The 16,872-nt window shown below is 37.5% G+C and overlaps 1 protein-coding gene across 14 annotated transcripts in view; it reads right to left on the bottom strand.

Moving 5' to 3' along the window:
* Positions 1-16,872, bottom strand: part of POC1B (POC1 centriolar protein B) — a 72,264-nt gene that overhangs the window by 31,436 nt on the left and 23,956 nt on the right. For 11 of the 14 annotated variants that reach the window (XR_008747698.1, XR_008747700.1, XR_008747701.1 and 8 more), the window contains exon 10: positions 15,326-15,412. The exons of 2 other annotated variants lie outside the window; for them this stretch is intronic. Coding sequence is in view for 7 of the 12 variants with exons in the window: in XM_055807440.1 (XP_055663415.1) it covers positions 15,326-15,412 (87 nt within the window). In the remaining 5 variants the exon portion in view is untranslated. Of the gene's footprint in view, positions 1-8,759; positions 9,640-15,325; positions 15,413-16,872 lie in introns of those variants that run through there. One more of the 14 variants, XM_055807441.1, reaches the window with a different exon arrangement.

Below are 16,872 nucleotides of genomic sequence, written 5' to 3'. Positions count from 1 at the left end.
AGTTCTGCCAGTTCATTAAAATCAGAATTCAATTAAAAAAACCCCAAACCTCTCTGTGGTAAGCTGAGAGAGTGGGTTTCATTGCTCAAGCAATTCATTAGGTAGCAGGCTCTAAAGATTTATCTTCTCCCTGTTTGACACTTGGTATTTGTATTTTAGCCAATTTCTTCCTACCTAAAGTCACAAAAATTAACAAACCATCTGAAGTGACTAACTGTCAGCATGGGATAAGCGGCAACACAACTCTGACTGAATCGGGGTGGTCATTACAGGGGGAAGGGTAGGAATGATGGCTGACTCTGTGAGTTACAAATCCAAGAACATTTGTTATTCTTACATTTCACAGGAACATACCACTAGAAAAGATCTTGACAACTGAATTCTGTCCTCAGGTATGAGGAGATTGCATCTACACTATTCTCATTAAATAGTCCCTTACTTTGGAACTGACAACATCTCCTATGGTGAATTTCTTTTATGACTATTTATTTAATTTTAAAAAGCATAAATATGGACAATGCTTAGTTTATACAGATTATTTTCTAGCGAAGTAAAAGCACAAAACTATCCCACTTCTGCCTCAACAGATGCTCTTTGTATCACAATGGTCACATCCAAAATCCTGTTGACTTTTGTTAAAATAAATATAGATAAATAAATTAAAAGAATAGCCAGCTAAAATGTAGGGGTTTGCTCTCCACTTCTGCAAATGATGCTGGGACAAAGCCCGCCTTTTCCTTAGTTCTTTGTGTGTGAATGTCTTACAGATTAAGATGCTGATTCACATTATTAGAGATGTGAGATGCCCATCTACATTGCAGTCAGCTTTTTCCTCCCGGCCAACCAAAAAGATGATGGGGGGAAAATAAAAATGTAGTACAAACTCCTGCCTCTCTCAGCAGCAAAATGCTGAGGCAACACCTTGAGAAAGCTCTCCCTCATGATTCTTAACAGGATTCCTTCACCACAAAGCTGCAGAGAGGCAGCTGGAGAACACAGCAGAAGGGAAGGAACATGGTCTAGTGTCCACAATTTACAGCTTCATGTTGCACATCCAGTTGCTGTCACACCTTATTACCCTTTCTAGGTACAAGAAAAAACCTCCACTTACAGTGTCCCCTGTAACAGTCCTCTGTTAGTGATGCTTACATGACCAGAAAAGCTGAGGTACAAGCCAATACACAACTCACAAGAAACAAAACCAGTGCTAACTCCTTCATTCAACAAGGTATAGCATCTTTTGCACAGAAGAGGTTCTGAAGAACAGGCTCACTGTGAATTGCCACCTCTTTCCATTTAATGTATGTAAGTAGAAAATTTTAATGTAATTTACGATTTTTTTAAAAAAATAGCATAACATCACATAGGCAGTAAAAAAAAATATAAAGAAATATCTCCTTAGAATATAAGGATATATACAAAAGACTATATATATATACACACACACACACACTTCTGTATCTGTATTTTATATATACAATATATAACATTTTTCATGGATATTCTCCATGTATACATGTATATACACACACATGTAAAACACCTTACAAACTCTTACTACCTTTAGAACAAAAATAAACTAAAGCTCTGTCCCCTATAACATACAAAGTTTTAAAAATGTGTGTATATATCTATATTAGGAAAATACATGGAAAACACTAAATAAAGCGTTTACCATTTGATGATAAACATTAAATTCCACTGGTTGCAGTGTATTATTTTATTCATACATCCAACCAGGTTTAATTAATTTGTTAAACACCCATGAAATTCTTCTGCATACATTCCATATCCACTTATGTTTGCTGCTATATTATTAGCACTTGTATTAGTACTTACGGTGTCTTTGGGGTTTTTTTGGTTTTTGTTTGTTTGTTTTGAACAGCCAAACTTAAAACATTGATTAACATTAATATTCTCTACATGTTCAAAATGGGGAAAAAACATAACACAATTATATATACTAAGTCATCATTTAACTGGCTCACCTTCCTATTGCTCTAGCATACAAAGAAGTGTCTTGGGATTACGTTTGTATTAGTGGCATCCAGATCAGAACCTTCACAGTCTAAAACAGTATTCAACAGATTGTTTTTACACTGTCTACACAATTTAGTATATTCTTGTATGATTGCTGTATCAAAGGCCTTACAAAAGAAAAAAAATCTACATTATGAATTATTTCTTTTTGGTGTAAAGAAATATCCTTTTAATGTGACTAAACACACTGGCAGCCAAAACAGGAGCATCAGTATGTCCCACAAGTAGGATGGAAAGCCATTTGTACATGTACAAATGGAGTTGAAGCGCAGGAGTAGAGCACACTCATGTCAGTATATCTCACATCTGTTCTGGAAAACTGGTTCTCTGGTTAGATCAGGACAAAGAGAAACAGGAAAATTTTTTCTCTTCCAGCTTGCCATTTCTGTGGCGCTGAGGTCTGATGCTTTACCAAGCAACAGAACAGAAATTTTGTTAAGAATCACCATGGATTCAAATTAAAGCCCTCTTGCTCTGTAATGATGACTAAATTGCAGTCTCTCTACAACTTCACTAGTTTTAGAAAAAAAACTCCCTTATCTGTACTAGTGCTATGATCTTTTAAAACTTCTGAAAGGAAGATTACTTTGCTAGTTTATTATCACCAGCAGCAGCCTGGTGATTGCAAGAATTTACAGAGCTATGTGTCCCTGCAAGGTACAAAAGGATGTATTGTTTCCCATACTCAAATGAAAACTCAGCATCACTGGTACTCCCTGTCATATATGTCCTTGAGTCTTAAGGAAAATAATTTCTAACAATAATAATGGACAATATTAACACAAATCTTTTCTAGAGATCAATCAAGTTAAGCACCTAACACATATAAAATACTTTTGCTAAGAACAGCAGCTCAGACTGAAATGTACTTGCGCTCACTTGTGCTCAAGGCCATGTAGCATTTTCTTTGAAAGCAAAGCACATTTCTCTAAACAGTTTTGTTGTTAGAGTTGTTTTGGGTTAGAGTTGGATTAGGGATGTAACTGAGTTGAAATAAAGATATATAAATAATATTTAAATACTTCACTAAATTAGCATTAATGAAAATCTGCATTAACTACTATCCACTGGGGTATAAATAAGAAAGATAAACACAACTATGTTAAAATGCACGTAAAACAGTATATCATACTGTTACATCCCCTTTATTAATTTCATTTAATTAAGGTTGACACTGTGCTTGCAACTGCATAGAAGAACTAAACAACACATACTCAACTGCACAAATTCAGTTACATCAGGCAGTGGTCTAGTCAAGATGTGGAGATGCCACACGCAGTGGGATATGGAAGAAGGCATGTCCCTACCCTGTGCCGCACTCCATACTTGATGTTAATATGACAATAAAAATGAAAGCAGTTGGCACTATAATCCCAGATCAACAGCTGGCATTCCAGTCCTAAATGCCAAATTCCTGTTGGGGATTTAGAGCCTTCACAGATAAAATATACTGTTGCTTTTTACAACTGTAAAAGGCAGAATAATACAAATGACCACAAATTAGAAGTGATAAAACACACTTGATCAGGATAATTGAAGGCCTCAGCAAAAATTCTACAGCCATTAGAATCAGGAGCAATAAAAAGGACATTTAAGCCCGCTTTCCTAAGGAAACAATGCTGAGACTATAATTTCTGTCTGCTTGTCCCTACACCTCACTTAATTTTTGAACTTGTTGCAGATTTAAGAAGGTCTGATGGAGGAAGAGATATCCTAGAGGGAGCTGATTTCATATAGTTTCCTGACAATAGATTACCAGCTAAAGGAGCGAAATCAGTAAGTACTCCCACTGGGAGAAATGCTCTGGCATAAGTTTATATATTATTGGAGACCAGAGAATGCATATGAGAGAAACAGAACTTATAATTGCCTCAAAGCAAGGGAAAAGCTTCAAATAAAACCTTACAGTCAGCTATGAAACACAGATTTGTAGGAAGCTAGGCTACACAATTTCTGTCATTCAAGGATTATTTGTACTTCACAAATACCAGGAACAGAAGTCCTAGCAATGGTATACTTATTAGCTAGAGGTGTTAAAGAGTGATGCAGAATTTTTTTTTTTAAGTGGTTAATGACCTATTTTTGTCTTCCATTTTGGAAGATGATAAATGCTGTAATTGTATTTCTGGCAAAATACTTTCTATTCCAACCACAGCAAAAAAGACTATTAAATTACACTGTATGTAAGTATTTTTAAATCCTGGGTTACATAGTTTGAACTCAATGGTTTTGAAAAAACTTAGTAAGTAAGGTACAAATGTTGAATTTCAATATATCCTGGAATAATGGAGAAGTACCAGGGAAGCAAGGAAGCTGACATTCCATCAGCAGTTGGAAAGAATAAACAGGATAACTGTGTGGTCACAGGTCAAAGTCAACTTGAAAACTGTATCAGGGAAAAACACCGAAAAGTTGATTTAGGACACACATAGCAAAGATTTAAGGCATAATGTCAAGCAAATCAATAGGGTTTGAGAAACAAAAGAAATGATCTGTCAAACTGAAGACCTCTGTAGTGAAATATTTAGTCAAACTGTTCCTGATAAAATTACTTTCTTTTTTAAACCCATAATATGCACACTACAGTTTTAATTAACACATTTTAGGTTGTAACGCAGTATCAAGTCAATTATCTAGTGCTTCTTCAAAAACAGTTAAATCAGAAGGTTACTACAGAATTATGCTGGTTTCAGTGATTCCACTTAAAGCTGTTCTTGTTTCAGTCCCATGCAAAACGTACCAGCAATCTGGAAGATCAAGCTTACAGATGACACAAAAAGGTATACTGGAAACTGCTAAAATACCGAGGGTTACTTGGCAATCTCAGATTCATTCAGCTGTCCAAATGCAACCTTATGTACACATGTAAGATCTCAGAGACGAAGACACTCTAGAGTAATAAACTATAGAAAACAGAGGTGTTGAAAATAAATACAATGACATAATACATAATTGAGGGAAATGATAAAACTTTGATAACGTTATTGAGTGAAGAATTACAGTAGCTTCTTACATGTACTTATAACTAGCTGAAAGTACTGAGCAAGAGGTAGTATTGTGCTGTTATACTACAACAGCAAAAATTGGGAGTATGGACACAGAACTCCTGTCCTAAGACATGTGGAAGAAAAGAGGAAACGCCTATAAGAATGAATCATAGCTTGGAAGACTAAACTTTTCAGTGAGGAACATTTGATACTGGTTTATCTAAGAATAGGTTAAGGATAAAGTAATTGATTTTCTTAAATGTCTATGTCAAGAAATGGGTCTTACTCTACAATAAAAATACTGCAATAGTCAACCTTGAGTTGCATTGCAATGTCTATGCTTCAGGTATCCGATGTGTGGTGTGGAATTGACATCTTAGCATTCAGGAATCTCTGCACAATTAGAACACACCAAAGGACAGCATATGTCTGTCCCTCCCTCCCTCGCACCAACCTAAGCTGGTACAACCAGAGAACCATAGTGTGAGGGGATTAAAAATAAAATAAAATAAAATAAAAAAATTACAGCATTTCACAAGTGATGCCATGTACCTCCACTTATGCTATTAGTCACACAGGTCCTACATTTTAGCCACCCCACCCCACCCCCCAACTTTATTGCAAAATGCATAAGGGCAGTGGAATCTAGTGTTTCACTTTCCGAACACCCTACTAACTAACCATGGAGTGGTTCTCACTTGCTTTCACCTGATGTCATACGCTTCCAGCTTTGACTATATAGTGCTTCAAATTCAAGCATAAAGGATGGAGCTGCCTCAGCTCAGCCTCTGTGTTGGTTACCTGCTGTTTAGGCTACAGCCATGCAGACAGAAGCAAGCAAGCTGAATCCTCTCAGGCTGAAAAAATAACTAAACCCACCACACCTACTGCCTGAACAAAAGGGAACCATAACTACCACCTCCTTTACTTTTATTTTTCCATTGCATCTTAAGAAAGGCGATGTTCAGATGTGTCACACATGTAACACACCTGTATATGTTACAGCACAACCACATTGGATACATGGCTCCATGGACGCCAGTCAACCTCAGTTAAGTTACAGCCAACAGTAATCTCCTACTCAATCCCAAACAATTTTTTTTTCATTATTTCCTTTGTGCTGGTATTAGTGTTTGGATAGCTGAGGTGATCAGGGAATTGACTTGTAGAGAATTAACCAGACAAAAAGCAGTTAAATTAAAATGACTGTGAAATCACCCTTTAGTGTTGTCCTAATTTCTGACCCCAAATACATTTTGGTGGAAGATACAAGCCAAGATTCTTTCAGAGTTTTTCTGTATCAAACATCTATCTGATGAAGAAAGATTTTTGCCCTTGGTGCTAAAATTTATTTGAAAAGTCTTGGCCACTCAGTCTCGTTTTAAGCAACCTATGTAACTTTTGGATCAGACTCAGTGTTTCCATTATCTCACATGAAGCAAGTAACTATATCTCTTACAGCAAACTAGACAGTAACACAGCATGGCTTGCAAGAAGAGACGTGTTGTATTAGAACAATTGATATATTTAGAAAACACTTAAACAAGCTTTTAGGCAGAAAGCAACCTCTGAGTTTAGATATCACTGTAATTTAAGTGAAAAATAGAATCTGCTAGCACTTGTTCAAGCACTGTCATTTAGGAAAAATATGAAAAAATTTAAACAGTAGTAAGGTGTTCGCTTTTGTAACAAACTTGCATTAACCATTTTGAATAACATATGGGTTATACATATGTATCCATATTTCATTTTATATTCAAGGTTCCACCACACAGTTGCAAGCATGCAGTGCTAAACTTGACTCCAATTGTATTTAAGAACAAAGGGTAATCCAACAGTATTTAAGAACAAAGGGTAATTCAAGGGCAGTGTTTTAGCTTTAGTATCTTTGTTTTCTGACATGCTTGATCTGTAGCTCAGCTTTATTATCCAACTTCAGGATAAACAAAACAAACAAAAAACTTGCAACCTTCTCTAAGAGAGTCACGTACTATGAAGGAATATAAAAATTTCCCTTGTTTCTCACCCACAAAATGTGTGATCTCAGAATTATTAAAGTTTCATGAATACTGAGAAGTTCAAGACTTAACTTGTGCTATTGCATGAAAATCAAAACAGGTGTTTACAGGGTAACAGAGCTACTGAATGCTAACTTCATTAACTGCCATTAAGCTAAATAGCTCACAAATGGCATTTAGATCAGTAGTAAATCATCATCTAGGTCAGCAGGAAGCTCATTACAGACTGACAATCCAAGTGACAGAAACACTTTTCTACAAGTGCTATAGTAGTAATTTCCTGTGTGAAAGGCTTGCTGCTGTTCCTGCATTCCCCAGGGGATGCTTCTTCTCAGAGGATGTTACTCTTCCCCAGGAAGAGGAAGGAACCAGTTGTTACTGGATGTGTGGGCTGATAGCTGTTGGGCATTTTCTGCATGCCACAGAATCAGCTGTGAGAACTGTGAATACAGCTTAGATTCCCAGCTGAAGTGGGGAAAAACACTGCTTGGGCAGACAAGGTCAGAGCATACACACACAGTATCTCAGGAAATTGAAAGAGAAATAATACCCCAAACTTCTATCCCAGAAATGTGCTGATTTGCTAAAGGAACAATATACAGACATGGATCAACTTGAAAAGCATTCCTGAAGCGTTGTACTGTTGCCATGAGTAAGACTGTATACAAAGTAAGATACTGCCAGTTCCAAGTCATGTACAGCAAGCCAGCTATCTTACAAAACACACCAATAGTCTAGCAATAGCATCTGTTAATAGTGTCACTATGGGCAAAGGCAACACAATTAAACAAACTGCCTTGTGAGGAAACTGAATATTGATGCTTGATCTTTTATATGACAGGTGCATGTGTGTAGATTTTTTTTTTTTTTTTCCTGTTAGGTCCTCCTCCTGAGCTTCCTGTCCTACAGTAACTCAAGCTCCCTCCATATATGCTGTGACACTTGCAGGGCAAGGCACCAGTACCTAGTCCCTGCCTAGCTGAGTATCAGTGAATTCAGTGTCACACCCCGCTGGCTTTTTCTTTAGTGCTGCACTAACATGTTTCCTTTTTCTACTAACTGTTTTCTGCCAAACTTATTTAAAAAAAAAAACCAACAACAAACCCAAAACCACAAACAACAAACCACCAACTATTTGATTCAAAAGTTATTAAGGAGCCTGGACGGAGACAGACAAATAAACAGTACAATCTCATAAGGTACATTTCCTTGGGAAAGCAGGCTAAAAATAGTAAGGGAAATATTACATTCTTGCACTCTCTAGTGCCCAAATTCAGAATTCTGTCTCCAGTGAAAACTTTACTTTCCCTCAAGCTTCAGCTCACTCACAGAATATAATGAAGCCTATTAAAGAACATCAAGACATATATTATTACCTAATTATGTAGCAGCACAACACATTTCCTGTTCTCTCCCTGTAAATCAGCAGTTACATGCTGTGTTAGAACAGCATCACTGCAAAACGCAAGGGCCATTCGGATCATACTCTTTTATTACAAATGCTGAGTTGACCTTCATGTATCTGATCTTTTAAGTGTTATTTCATGCTAGTGGTACCAAAGCATTTTGCTTAGATTAAGTACACAAATCTTTCTGAACATGCCTGCACCTCTACAGAGGCTCAAAATACAAGTTTAGAAATTCACTGTTCAATACGCCAGGTGCCTCATCCTTTTGGCACTTGTGACAGAAAATGAATGATTTTGTTCATATACACCATACCTTCCATGGAAGGCCCCTAGCTGGGCAACAGAAAAGGCTGTCACTATTGCCTCATGGTTGTTGCAGACAGCTTAGGTGTAACCTTTGGGAGGGATGGGAGACTTTCCTTCCCTGAGAGCAGCTGAACATGTTTAACTGCAGAGCAGTGGGGAGAAGGCAGCCTATCCTCTTCCCCCATCCCCACACACTGTACCTGCATAGTGCGCAAAGAGTGCAAAAGGTCTGTCTGGCGAGTGCTGTAAGACAAGATGACACTAAAAATTGCTTGTCTAAGAGCAAGGCTGGACAGAGAAAAGAATTAATTTGCAAAGACAAGACCAGAGTTTTACAATTTTTCATTCTGCTGCACTGAACATTTCTGAGTTCCTCTATATACAGCATTTATTCTATGTTTTTATAAGACCTAGCATCAGATTCAGAATCTGTTTGAGTGGTTTTGGTATGCTCATCTATGGAAAAGGTGCAGACAGTTTTACCACAAAACTCTGGAGAAACATGACCTCTTTAAGTTATTCCCTAATTTCATTCTGTGTTAGTGATTTGGAGCTCAGATTATAGAGTTGGCAGTTCATTCAAATATGCATTTACTAGTAAACAGAAGAATGGCAGTATATGAAAAAAAATCCATAGCTATTCATGGAGTGGCCTTTCTTATTTCTGTGTCTGGCAGCAAGGAAGATAAGGTGATGGGAGAGGCTGGGAATTGTCAATTACTATTAAAGCCCTTCTACTGGTGGGATCACTCCTCAATGCAGAGCTGAGTCTAATGGGCATCGGAGCTTTAGACAAGGAATACAAGCAGGACATTTTTCTCTCTTAAAGGACTCAGATGATTCCAGTCTTCCTTTCAAAGGGGCACCACCAGAAGTTTCCTTTGGTAAAGAAAAACATATGAATATCATGCAATGCTCAGTTTAACTGAAAAGCTAAATGTCTGAGGTCCCAAGAAAACTTGGTACGCATGAAATACAGAAAGCTGTTGTGTTTTCTGATGAGATATATACAAGAAGTAAGAGCAACCGCTATGCACAGTGAAGTGCCATATAAATTTTGCCCTACTGGCAGTTCCCTTGCAAATTGGACTTGGGCCCCAGAGGAGATGATCTATGTACATAATTCCTACTCTTTCCTTTCTTCCTTTTTGCCTCCTTTTAACCTCACTGAAGACAGTTGGTGTTTATTTCCATGTAGGGCTGGAGCCAGGAAAGGATGTAAATCAGAATAAATTTGAAGTTGCATGGTAAGGAAAATATGCAGTGTTTTTAGCTTTTAAGAAAAAAATTTCTTTTGTCATCCTCTTCTACAAGATTCTGGAGTACTGTTAAGCCATGCAAGGAAGAGATGTTACTCCAACATCTTTTCAAAATCAGTTCTTGTGAGGAAGAATAGTTGTGGAAGCCTTCATGTACACAGAGATGGAAGAATAGATACAAATTTTGCATTCATAATTGCTTATTTATAAAATATATGGGATGTTTTTTAGGTTGGTTTTTTTTTGGGTTGTACTCAAAATAAAGGCAGAAAAAATTGTGTCAAAGGTACCTAAATCCTGAAATACATACTGGGGAAGTGATGTGTATAGAATAAATTGAGAGTACATATACTACTACTTTTTGCATCGAGACTCCTACTACAAATGCAGTACAAATACGCTAACAATGTCTTAGCTTGAGGAATAAAAGTTGAACATACTTTTATTTTACAAGTTACAGGGGGAAATTTGTTTGGTCACTTTCTATTTTAAAACTTATGTTCCTTTTCCCCTAAACAAGAACAATCCTTATCTTTCTTTCTTTCCCCTTCAATCTTATCTTTCCCCTTCCCATAATTAATCCAGTCTTAACTTTGTAGAAATTGTACTGTAAATGAACAATAAACATGTCTTGTTTTCAGCGTTAATTTGCACTGGAAGAGAAAGAACAGCAAACACCACCAAGCCAGCACAGACATTCTGACTTCCAGATTACAGTACATTGCTTTGCTTCCTCCAAATCCTGTTTACATGAGCAAGGTCAGGGGATGGAACATTTAGAGAGCTTCTACAGTGATTTCCTGCTGCTGTCAGTAAAAACTACCACGACATCATCAACTTTCCCTTGTTCCCAACAGCTTATCAGGGACCAGAGGTTACCAATGTATTGCCTTACAAACTTGAAAAAAACCAAACTCCCTCAAAACAAAAAGTAAAATCGGAGGATGAAACAGGAGGAAATAGTTCCAAAGGGAAAAAAAAGACTTCCAATTTTCCTTTTCAATAGTTCAGAAAACAAAGGCAATATTAAGCTGCTTGACACAGAGAAGAAGGGGTGGGAAAGAGGCAGTAACGCTTTCAGAGCCTTCAGTGAGATAGGAAAAAGAAACACCACCCCCAGCCCCCAAACCTTGACACCAGCAAACATTTTCAGAGTAAAAGGCTAAAGCACGCCTCAATTTTAACAACTGCAACATATGAAAGCTCTTACCGTTGGAAGTCAGGGCATTACACAAACACCAGTTAGTTAGGCATAGCTTGGTTTTATACTGGTACACAGACAGGAATTCTTAATGTTTTTGTAATTATAGTCCAAAAGAAAGCAGCTTCATACTGAAGATTACACTGAAGTGTTTCTACTGACATGACCACATTCCCTTCACTAACTTCACAAAGGAAGTTGCATCAGTGTGAGTCTTACATTAAAAACAGGTTTTTCACCATGTTCAAAAAGAAGTGGCCTTACAGCTTTAGTGTTAGAACACAAGCTGAAAAGATAAGGTGGTTAAAGTTCAGAGAGTTTAATAATTTAAGTGTTTTCTAGCAAAATCTCTATGAGAACATTCAGACTTGCATATCTTGGCTTAATCCTTGCAGCAAGAAAATACAAGTACATTTAAAGAACCCACATAAGTAGGCATTTTAAGTGTGGAAGTTATTATGGATTGTTGGCTTTGATGAAGCAACAAATTAGAATTCCTTGAAAAGAAGAGGAGGAGTGGGTGGAAGAGATACCAGTATTTCCTCATACAGATAAAGCTCAAAATATAAATGCATTGCTAAGAAAAAATCCTAAGACATATATTAAATTCACAATAAAATATAAAAAGTGTTATTTTTTTAAATATTTGGTTTTCAAATCTTCTCCAGGCAGACTGTTGTCAAGAATAGATGACAGTGATACTTAGCTGCACGTTAGTTATCTGTAGTTGTGTGTCCTGTTCTGGGCTTCTCAATACAAGACAGACACTGACACCCTGGAGCAAGCCCAGCAGAGGGTGAGCAAGATAGTGAGGGGGCTGGAACACACGATATACAAGAAAAGGCTGAGAACTAGGTTTGCTCAGCCTTAGGAAGGAAGGATGTAGGGGAATCTTACTGCCATTCCATATATTCAATGGGTAGATAGAGAAAAAACAAAGCCAGACACTTACTAGAGGACCGCTGTGCTAGAATTAGAAGCCACAGACACAGGGAATTCTAGCTACATATTGTGGAAAAAAATATTTTCACCAGTCAAACGCTAGAGCAAACTGCCCAGAGACATGGTGGCATCTCCATCCTTACACATATTAACAAATGGACTGGACAAGGCCTTTAGGAATCTGATCCAAGTTGGCCTTTAGGGGGTAGGTTTACATGAAATGACTCAACATCCTTCTCAACCTATACTGCTCTAATATTTTTATTAACAAATATTTACAGAAGGGAAGAAAAGGAATACCTTTTGCTCTGCCAAAAGTTGTCTTAGGGGCAATAACAGCATATTTCCTATGACCAGTAAGACAGGACAGAGTTCCACTAGCTGAAGAGGAGATTCTCAGTTGGGAGAACACTTTCTCCTATTTCCTGGAGTAGCCTGCATCTATGGGAGTTTGCCCACTTACCATTAGGAATTCTGATAGCCATTCAATAAAACATTAAGAGGTTTTGTATAGGATTACAGTCTTCCTGAAGATATTTCAGGGAGCTTACCACAGATCCTACAAAAGCTTCAATACTGTTATTTGTCCCAGAGAAGTCAGTCTTTAAATACTTGAGACAATGGATCCAAGAAAAGCTGTATCTCCCTTCTTCAGCAGAAAAACTGAAGTAATTATGTCAATTAGCTACTTCCCACAGTCCAGGGATTTGCCAAGGTGTTTTGTAAATAACCCTTAGGGCCCCGCTGTGCTGCCTATATGATAAAGACATTGAACAAGAACCCTTAAAGGTATGTAAGTGCAGAGTGCATTTTTCTCTCTGTACATTTCAGAAGGGCAGAAGAACTGCTTAAGCTAGAGCAAAACATGTCAAAAAGAGTAAGTAGGTATAGACAGGTCATTTGTAAATTAACCTGGTGAGCTGATAAAAGATTTTAGTAACTTGAACAAAGTTCTTCCAGTAGAAGTAGGATCAAAAAGCCATACGCAGCCTTAAGATGGGTCTTGACAAGTTTACAGGGCAGGAGGGTTAAAGTGTACACTGATGTTTTCTTTCTAACCAGTAGAAAATGAGCAACTCAGGGGGGCTGGAATCAGGGAGAGGGACAGGGGAGGAGGATGAATTATACTAGAGGTTGTAACCTCTAGGTAAAGATAAATAAAACCACACAAAATGCATAAAGACAGTATCATTTCAGTGAGGACAAACACTATCAAGAGGAAATATGGCAGTGAAGGTGGCATGGGAAGAAATCCAGCATCTGCACTTGCCCCTTTGATTTTTTTGAAGAAAACATGAAGCCTCTATAGAAAGGGCCTCTATACATTAGGGAAGTTCAGCCAGCTTCAGATAAAAAGGTCCAAGTTGCTGAGATCCAGTACCCTTTGGAAACAAGACACAAAAAGACTGGATGGCTGGCCTGATTAAAAAACAGGTGATAATTCCACAAGCAACAGAAGCTGGTAATGCAGCAAACAGACACTGGACTGGATGATGACATGAAAAGATGAGTTGACATTAGAAAATAGGGAGGACCACACAGGCTGGCAAAGTTGGGGTGTTACTTACTATGGGTGAGGAAGGATACTAGTGCCAGAGAAAACATGCAAGTGGTTTCTGGATCTGTGTCAATAGTGTGTGTTGGACAGAGCAGTTGTTAAGGTTGTTGAGATGGAAAAAAAGATGCAGATGGTAAATGCCAAGATGCAGAAAGGTGAGAATCAATGGCAAACAGGAGATCAAGATAGCAGGAAAAAAGTAGTGATTACTACCACAGTGAAATGGCATGAATTTTGAAGCAACATTTTTGTAATGAAGAACACTGTAAAGCTATCCAGCCAGCCAGCCAGCAAAAGGGCTCTCTCTAGTAGGTCAACTTATTCCTACTATGAGTTCTGGGCATAAAGTTTTATAAACTGCTCTCATATCAGAAGAATGAATGAAGGAGATTAAATGACTGGCATATTTGTAGGTATGTAACAAAGAATTAGAGTGTAACCATACATTTGAATTCTGCGATCAGTATTAAGATCGGGAAGTAATGAACACAGAGTATTTTGAAGTAAGAAGTAGACAATAATTTATATCCACCACAATCCACTGTCGAGCCTACTAAAGAGATTTCTCTAAGTCTCCAAATTACTTTTGACAGAAATGATCTTAAAAGAACCATATTTCCATTGTGAAAAGAGAACACAACTGCTAAACCTTAAAATATATGAAATTACTATCTCTCAAATAAAAATTATTATATAATTGTTTTGAAGAAAAGGTTTCTCTTAGACATGAACTGCTGTATCATGATCTTCAATAAATGATCTTAAAGAATTTCATGAAGTACCTTCACAACATACCTTTTCATAAAGCATTCATGACAAAATAGAACAGCAGAAACTTCCCCTGCTGCCTATTCATATATATTAACCCTTCAGCCACACGAACTCTTGTTATGGTAACTAAAATTGCTCAAGATACAATTTATGCCTTCACAGGAACAGAGCTAAAAGAGAAATTCTCTTTTTAACCTAATTCTAGAACAGTACATCTTTTAGATTTCATATCAGGAGAGCATATTTCTCCTCCTACGAAACTAGCGTTAAAACACTGCCTTCCTTTCCTCCCACATGCCATACCAATGTCATATGAAAAGCTAACACTAGAAGGATCTAATCCTGTGATTCTGTCTTAAAATGTGGTGGCTTTTTTTTTTTTTTTTCCTCCTAGAGAGCTACCAGATGCCTTAAAAGTAGAAAAATTAAAACATCACTTCTGGAATTTTATCAATGGGGCAACTATTCTTCACGTTTCCCATTATTTGTAGATAAAGACAGTTAGAAAAAGTGGTTGAGAATAAGCCACAAATTTTAACAGTAATATTTAGAAATAATTAGCAGGGGCTTATAATTAGAATTTCTGGTTAGTATATTGGTAAAACTACTAGCCTAATGTGAAAGCTTTGCTATTACACCATCTTCTGGTTAGCCTTTGGAACTGTGAAAGAAAGCTAAAGTTGAGAATTTAGAATATTGAGCTCTGAGCAGAAAACAATTGTTAAAAAATATATTTTGTTCATACAGACAGAAAGAGCTCATTTCTGGTAACGTGTTAGTTTAAGCTACACCCTATCTCTCTTTTTTCCCCCACCCCCTGCAAAGGCAACTTACCGGAATAGTGAAAGATGAAGAGGAATTAATCTCTATGACAGGTGGGTCAAATGTTTGTGTATTAGTCACATCAAAGGTTGGGTTGACCTGTTTAAAATTAATTATAAAATTATTTCAGCACCAGCAGAGAAAGGGAAATAAGGCTGAAATAAAAAGGACCAGTTGCTACATTAAGGCACCATTATTCATTAAGGTCTGGAAACAAGCTTTAAAATTCATAGAAATAAAGGTAGGGTGTTACCCTTCAACCATGTAAAATTCAATCCTATAATACAGAAATAAAACCCAGATACACATTAATTACAGAAGTATGACTTATACTTCATAAATATCTATCACCCAAAACTAACTCAGGTGATTCGTACCACAAGAGGTGCAAGTATTAAGAAGTTCAGTTGTATGACAAGTCAATAAAAATGACTTGTTTGAAATGGGTTTACTAAGGCAGCTAACTCAAAACCTGCCCAAGGCTGAAGCTATGCAACTAACAGTGTGGCCAATGATACTGCTGAAATACCAAACAGCAGGAAGTATTCAAACAACTTCCTAACCCCGTAACTGTCAGCTTGCCTGTGAAAATTTTTGCATGTGCACAACTACAGGGGCTCCTAAAAGTCACTGAGTTTTACTTTGCAGCTCACTTGTGGGTGCAGTTGTAGGTTGTCATTCCTATCACTCCTTCCACCAGGAGAACTGTCCTTGCAGAAGCGGTGTAATGCCCTGGATAACTACGGACTTGTCAGCTGCTTTCTAGCAATGATGCTCAATTGGCTTGTTACAGTCCAAGGACTGCAGTAGCCCTCCACTTGTGGAGGTTTCTATATACAGCTATGCAGCACCCCATTTTTTTTATGTTACACTGCTCCCTTGCCTGTTGTAATTTACTTAGGATACATCCTCACTCACAGTCTCATACCACAGGTTATAAGTCCCACTACCATTAAGCCTGAGCTAGGATCACTGTGGTTGCAACCACTCTGGCTCAGCAATGCACAGGAAGATGTGTGCCAAGCCAGTCCCTAGGCCAGACCTGCCTTATTGATGTGGGTACATCATCAGCACCAAAGCTGCAAGTGAGCACACAGCCACCCAGATCGATCAGTTCTCAACTCACACTCAAGTTCAAGTCATCCATCACAACCAGTCACTTTTGACATGCTTGCTTCTTACATGCCAACTCTGATTGCCAAAATAACTTGAAAAACTGTTGTGGAAAACAGGCAGGAGCTAACACTGAAATCTGTGGTAAGTTAACCAGCCAAACACAAAACATGCTGTTCCTAAAACCACAGGAAAAACTGCTTTATACTGGGAATGTCAGAGGCTGATTGATACGTCATCACAACATCTGCGATTTTGATATCTTAATATCACAGATGGACTACTAACTTATTGTTGATTATAGCAGTTAATCTATAACTTTTGCAGTATTTTGCTAGTGCCCTTGCCTGAAAGTGAAGCATTAACAAATAACAAGAGAATATAAAGTCTGAGAAAGCTGCTGCTTTTATTTATCTTATGGTTTCACCTAAGGATCAGAATATCGT

This window comes from Falco peregrinus, chromosome 6 (genome assembly GCF_023634155.1).
Source record: "Falco peregrinus isolate bFalPer1 chromosome 6, bFalPer1.pri, whole genome shotgun sequence".
Classification (NCBI taxonomy): domain Eukaryota; kingdom Metazoa; phylum Chordata; class Aves; order Falconiformes; family Falconidae; genus Falco; species Falco peregrinus.
The sequence above is the reverse complement of the archived record's forward strand: the minus strand, read 5'-3'. Positions and strand labels throughout refer to the sequence as shown.